At 28.6% G+C, this 7206-nt stretch overlaps 3 protein-coding genes across 3 annotated transcripts; 2 read left to right on the forward strand and 1 right to left on the reverse strand.

The window, feature by feature from the left end:
• Positions 1-313: 313 nt before the first annotated feature.
• On the forward strand, positions 314-1764 carry LOC108693587 (BET1 homolog). The gene is made up of 4 exons (XM_018202623.1): positions 314-404; positions 713-836; positions 901-1064; positions 1172-1764. The coding sequence occupies exons 2-4, from the start codon at positions 818-820 to the stop codon at positions 1325-1327; spliced, it is 339 nt and encodes a 112-aa protein (XP_018058112.1). The 5' UTR covers positions 314-404; positions 713-817; the 3' UTR covers positions 1328-1764.
• A 184-nt stretch (positions 1765-1948) lies between these two features.
• On the forward strand, positions 1949-3948 carry LOC108693582 (probable ribosome production factor 1). The gene is made up of 3 exons (XM_018202609.1): positions 1949-2742; positions 3245-3509; positions 3730-3948. Exons 1-3 carry the CDS (start codon positions 2166-2168, stop codon positions 3905-3907), a joined length of 1020 nt encoding a protein of 339 aa, XP_018058098.1. The 5' UTR covers positions 1949-2165; the 3' UTR covers positions 3908-3948.
• A 126-nt stretch (positions 3949-4074) lies between these two features.
• Positions 4075-6184, reverse strand: LOC108693573 (THUMP domain-containing protein 3-like). The gene is made up of 7 exons (XM_018202595.1): positions 6015-6184; positions 5792-5904; positions 5177-5708; positions 4857-5035; positions 4614-4793; positions 4380-4514; positions 4075-4275 (listed from the first exon to the last, which is right to left on the reverse strand). The coding sequence occupies exons 1-7, from the start codon at positions 6100-6102 to the stop codon at positions 4075-4077; spliced, it is 1428 nt and encodes a 475-aa protein (XP_018058084.1). The 5' UTR covers positions 6103-6184.
• Positions 6185-7206: the final 1022 nt, after the last annotated feature.

Here is a 7206-nt window from a genome sequence, read left to right on the forward strand (position 1 = left end):
AATTTTTTTTACTAACATGTAAAAAAATTAATTTATAATAAAAGAAACATCAGAATAATATTAAATTTTAAAATTATAATTATTCTTATTGGTAATCTATAACTTTTTAGTTATAACAATTAGTGCTTGTATTATATTTGATCTATTTTCTGTTCCTGCACTAGACTAGCACTCTCTTTCTCACTTTCAATAAATATCAAAGATATATCTATCTCACTTCAAGTTTTAAAAGTGTTTTAAAAGTATTCACTTCAGCCACAGAAAACAGACCTATTCTCAATCAATATCCGATAGTATCGATACCTTTCATCGATATACGTCACGCGATGCACTACGAGCGTGACGTTGACACATATTGACACATATTTTCTATTCTCCGGCTGTCTGCATTTTCTATTTAATTGGTAAATTAAAAATGTTATCGTATTGAAAAGTTTTGAACATATATTTTAAATGATTAATACGAATGTGTGTTGTCTATTTGAGGTTATATTTATACGTGAATATTTTCAGTTCAAGTATCATCGTTTAATATAATTTACCTGCGTGGAAAACATTTTTTACTTTATATTTTACTTTAAATATTTTTTTATTTTTACTTAAATAATTTTTATCATTTATTTAACAGAGTATAAATTTATTTTGTATTACAAGTATTATATTTATATAAGCATAAATAATTGAACTAACCTCACAATATGTATTTTTCTAGATAAAAACAGATTGAAATATTTTTCAATTTTTAAAAGGGTTTGTGAGACAATAATTTTCTTCTGTATCTTTGTTCATCTGTTGAGCTATCAAGATTGCTAACAAAATGCGACGTTCTCATTCAGGTAAGTTGCCACTTGTTAACAAATACATCAATTCTTATTTTAAACATAATTTTTACTTTTTCAGGAGGTTATGGCTATGAGTCATTACCAAGTACATCTCGCAATACTATGGAAGACGAGAATGAAAGGATGACTGAAGAACTGAAGGATAAAATTCATGCTTTAAAATCATTATCTATTGACATTGGCACAGAAGTCAAATACCAAGATAAAATGCTAAAAGGCATGGTTAGTTGAGTTTTTTTAAGACGTTGATATAATTTTTTATATTATTTTATACATATTATTATGCATATTATTTTATACATAGTAAATAATACAAATTTATATTTTAGGATGACGATTTTGATAGAACAAGTGGTTCCTTATCTGGTTCTGTAGCACGTGTTTTGCGTTTAGCAAAGGCAGGCCACAATTATTATATTTTATATTTATTTGTTTTTTCTATAGCAGTATTTTTTGTATTGTGGATAATTTTGAAATTTAAATGATGGTACATAAAGAATGTATATCAATTGCACACGAGTCGATTGCACAGAAACCAATTACTGCACTAGAAAAAAAAACCATGCAGAAATCGCTGTGATTGACAGTGAGCAATTGTTACAGTGTGCAAGTGAATCACTCCCATACATAAGATCTATAACTATAAGAGAGAGTGATATGTATATAAAACATAATTAGGATAAAAGTAGTTAATTTGATTAAGTTATTCAACTATCTTGAATTTTTTGCATTATTTCATCATGTAAGAAATTTTACTTATTTTATAAAATAACGTATACACATTGTTATATCACTTGTAAAAAAATAATTTGAAAAAACAACGAGACATACTCTTGGAAAAGAGAAATATTTTTTTGTACGGATATGTTGTGTGTTATGCTTATGAAAAGAATAGAAAGAATGTAAATGATAAGATCAAAAATTATATTTTTATTTTTAATTATCCTTTTCGTCATAAATACTGATTGTAGATTTTTTTTATCATCTAGTTTATCAGTACAAGAACTAAATGATAAAAGCGCTTCCTTTTTACCCTATGATTTCTCATATTGGCGGCACTGCGCTAGGAATCTCATACATGTGGTCGTAAACATGTGATAGTTTTAAAAGAATTGATAGGTTAAAGATGCGAAAGTGCATTCTCGAACGGTTATTTTAATTTTAATTAACAAAAGTTTACATGTGACCTCTCGTTTGATTTTTGAGGAAGCATTCATCTGGATTTTCTTGATTTCCATTTCATCGCATGATACTGTGATTTTATAAGTGGGTCAGAAATCCATACAGAGTAAAAAAGAAGAAAAATACAAAGAATTGTGCAAGATGAAGATTAAAACTTTGCGAAAGAATCCTCTGAGTCGACACAGGGAGGAAAATGTAATGGCAAATGATGAACCGAGTACATCAACGGATAAAGCTTCGGAAGTTTTGCTGCCATCTGATAGTAACTTCAATCACATCAAATGCAAAGCTGTAAGATATCAGAAATGCCAGGAATTGATGAAAGAACGAGCGAAGGCAAAGAAAGCGACGAAGAAGGCGAGGATACAGTCGGGCGCTCCGAAACAGGTGCCACATACTTTAGAGAGCCTACGAGAGAAAGATGAGACTATGATAGTAGGTAATCTGGATGATGAGGCGAATGAGGAGCTCAAGTTTGACTGTGAACATGATGAATTTGCTGCCTACTATAGGCAAGAGTATGAACCTAAAGTCCTCATTACATATGCTGATAATCCAAATAGAAAAACAAGAATTTTTGGCAGAGAACTTACAAGGATGATACCTAATTCTATTTCGCTATATAGAAATCGCTCTGGCGTTAAAAAAATAGTCAAAAGTGCTACTGCCCGAAACTTTACAGATATAATCATTGTTAATGAAGATCAATGCAAACCAAGTATCCTTATTATAAACTGACAGTATATAATAAGTATATAATAAGTCATTTATAAATAAGATTAGAAACTCCTGGCTGAGGCAATATTTTTCGCAATAAGTTTATTACAGTTTTTTAAGATTAATTTGGGAAATTTGAGAGGATTATTAATATTTCAGATTAATTGTGTTGAAAGTCTGAACCATATCCGCACGCAATTATCATTTCTGAAATTAATTCATTTATATGAATATAATAGTTCATCTTAACATTCAGACCGTTAGTGACGCTTCATATTTAGAGTCATTTATAAATATTGTAATAAGCTAATACTTTATCTGTTGTATAATATATTTTGTAGATAAATTGATAAAAAATTATTAGACATCAGAAATTCTTTTAGGAAGCTTTATTTAAAAAATAATTGATAAATTTCAATTATACATCATATAAAATATCAAGCTAATTAAATTTAAGTTATTTTTAAATTTTTTTTAAATAGTTTTCCTTAAACAATTGTTAGATGGAATGTTAATCATTCACCTGCCAGATGGTCCTACTGCACACTTCAAACTCAGTAATGTCAAACTAACGACAGATTTAAAGCGCAACCATAAGGAGATCACAGAACATAGGCCAGAAGTTATTCTCAATAATTTCACCACACGCTTAGGTTTTACCATTGGCAGAATGCTAGGAGCCTTGTTTCATTATCAGCCAGAATTTAAAGGAAGGAGAGCTGTGACATTTCATAATCAAAGAGATTATATATTTTTTAGACATCATAGGTAATTTTATATTTTTAATTTTTTAAAAATTCTACAAATTTTCTTAAAATATTTTATTAAAATGTAATTTCTATATATAAAAACATCTCTCTAAAGTTAAAGAATTTATATAAATTTTATTTTTTATATTTTATTATCACATGGAACTTGTAAAACTTAGAATTAACATCATGTAAACTATATCTCAGTTGTACTTAAATCTAATTGAACACACTTACAGATATGAGTTTAATCTCAAGAATGGAAAACCGAGATTACGAGAACTAGGTCCACGATTTACTTTGAAATTAAGATCACTACAACATGGAACATTCGACAGTAAATATGGCGATTATGAGTGGATTATACAAGGTCGCAGACACGAAATGGAGACAAGCAGAAGAAAATTCTTTTTGTGAATTTTATGTATACATATATATTAGGATTATCTGGGAAATAATTCGTTAAAAAAACTAAACATGATTGTATGCTAAATATATGCTAAATAAACTCTATTAATTTCTTCATACAAAAATATAATAGAATTCACAATACTTGTATCACAATACTTATGAAAATAAAATATCTAATTGGACAAAGACTTTTTAGTCGAATAAGATGAGTCTTTATTGTCTCTCTGATAACTATACTGTTTGGCCATACGCGGTTTGAATGAATCAAAGGCTACTTGAGTACGGTTCAAAACATAAACTGCAGCTGGAAGACCTCCCACATTTACACCAATTATTTTTATCACCCAGAATAAATCACCAGCTGCCATCAGAGCCTAAAATGAAGAATAAAATTTGTTTTCAGATTATAGTAAAATATTTTACTTTAGTTCTTTTCTTTCATATTTTAATTGCTATAAATAATTATAATAAAACTTACGTCTTTAAAGTTATTTCTATCGTAAGTGAGTAGAATTATTCGTCCATTTAATTTTACTATACGACCAAATTCTAGCAAAAATTTTTTATAAAAAATTTTGTTGTATGACTTATTCCCACTTCTTTTACCAAAAGGCTGCAGATTATTTTAAAAATGATCATTTTTAATGAAAAAGTAAAAATATGTAAAAATTAATTATATTGGAACAAAATTTTTAATGATTAACTTCCATACCATATCAGTAACAATAATATCGACAAAAGAATCTTTGAATGGCAATTTTGAAGCAGTCCACTGTACGAGATCTATTTTACATGTAACTGCTGAAGCATCCATATTTGATTTTGTTCTATCTGTAGCTCTGGAATCATTGTCGCCACATAAGACATATGAATGTGGAAAAGCTAGTGCTGCCTAAAATTTTTTGAATAGAATTTTATGAACTATTAATTTTATTATTGTAAACATGCAATATACCTCTATAGGAATAGAACCTCCTCCGCACATAGGATCTACTATTATATCTCCTAGCTTGGGATTTGCCAATTTTAGTAAATTGTAACATATAGTTGATCTAAGAGTAGTTGGTCCAAAATTTATGATATTTCTGTGATGCTTGGATTTGTGCGTTACTCGTAAATGCGTTGTTAATTGATCTGAAATATTTAGAAGTAATTAGCATTCAGCTTGTCTCATATATAATTGATTCTGGGAGGTATGTATTATTATAAAACTTCATATGTACATTTCAAAATTGTTAAAATTCTCTTTAATCTATTAATTCTCATTTATCATACCATCTATCAATTTGCAGACAATTTCTAGATGATACATGGACAAGTCAACCAACCAATGAAATTTGTCCTGTAATACCTCTCCGATAACCCTAGCAACATCCTTAGATTCAACTGCATGTTTACCACTCCTCTCACATGTTACTCTATATTTGAGTATATCGTTCTCTTGGGATTTTAAAGGATCTTGACCCCTTTTTTTCCCTTTCTCTTCTTTTATCTCTGATATATTCCAATCATAGGGATCTTTTTTTTCTTTTTCTTTGTTACGCATTTCTAACATCTCTGTTTTGGCTACTAGATCTTCCTTTTTAGCTTCAACATATTCTTCAGTCGTTGGATAAAGTTTTCCTTTGAAACTTGTTGCACATTTCCATGCTTCAAGAGTTTTCTTCCATATTTTATCTGAGTTCGAAAGTATGTCCAGGTTATAACTTCTTATGTGCAATAAGTCTGATTCTTTGTCATTACTAAACGATAAACTTCCGTTCTCAGCTACTATGAATATGTGATCTATCGATCTCATTTCTTGAACCTGTAATATGTGTGACAAAACATAAATATTATGATTCTTGCACCTACATTAAAAAGATAATCTGAGTTGTATAGAAGAGAGACCTTTGGAAATTCGTCCCAATCAATATTAAAATAGATTCTTCCGCGTTGCTTAACCACCCGAACATCTTTGCCCAATTTCTCTTTGCATTCGTCAATTGCTTCCCATTCAAAACCTGCGTAAACAAAATCATTTATTGTAGGACTTTGTTGTAGGTTATGTTTAAGAGAATCGGCGCGCGGATTTCTCCTTATCTCATGAATATGTTCATGAATAATTTCATACCTGTGTCCACAGTGACTCCAATCGTAAAAATTTTGTCGTTATCAACAGATTCCGAAAAGAGTTGACTCACGGATTCGCTTGCACTCATTGTCGAGATTCTATTCAGCCGGTTAGTCTCGAGAAAAATACATGTAGTCACAAAGTATCACGCATTGTATATATTTACCTGATACGCTATACATATACCTAACATTATGTATGACTTGATTTTAATTTGTTTTCTTTATCGAAGAGAATCGTCAGAAAAGTCTGAAGGGCTACTCTAAAATTCTAATTAGTTTAACTTTGCCAGTAAAAAATTTTTCATGCATGAATATGTATAAATATGTATCTATAAACAGGATTGTGCGCGTTACTTCAAAAAATGTTATTGTTACTGTTACTTGAAAAATAATAATTCGTTATTTTTTCGTTATTTCTTGTTATAATGCTAAAGTAAGTTATTAGATTTTAAAATTACATTAGCTGATAATTAATTTAATACTAAATATGAAATAAATATTCAAATTTTGAACTCTCTACTAACTATAAGTTTGTATATAGAATAAACTTTTCTCTATATTAAACTTACCTATAATTTTACTAATTCTTTATTTTATTTAGATAATATCGTTATTTTAATGTAGTCATTTTTATAAGAATTTAGATTAAACAGATAATAATATATAATAGATTATATATTGTTTTTAAATGTTAATATTTCCTAGTGGAAATAAATTGATGAAATCTTTATCAATAGACCCATTTCAGTGTAATTCATAAAGAAATGAGTCAATTAATAAAGATTTCAGCGATTTTCAGCAATTTCAACGATTTATTTCCTAGGGTTACTATTATATGTATTTCAATATTTATTGTCCGTACCAAAAATTTACAATATATATATGAATTGTATATTTTTATGATTGGCAGTGCCTATTAGAACACAGTTTAAGATATTAAGTACAAAATATTTTTTAAGAAATTAAGAATAAATTATAAAATAAGAGAAAATAATTGGGAATTGAAGTAACGGCTTAATTCGTTACTGTAAAAACGTAATGACGTTACCGTTATCGTTACAGACAGAAAAAAGTAACGATCGTTATTGAAAAATTAACGAAAACGGTAACGGCATTACAAGTAACGCATTATTTCCCAATCCTACGTATAAACATCCTATGTATAAACATACATAAACACGCATAAATAT

This window comes from Atta colombica, unplaced genomic scaffold, assembly GCF_001594045.1.
Source record: "Atta colombica isolate Treedump-2 unplaced genomic scaffold, Acol1.0 scaffold109, whole genome shotgun sequence".
NCBI classification, from domain to species: Eukaryota; Metazoa; Arthropoda; class Insecta; order Hymenoptera; family Formicidae; genus Atta; species Atta colombica.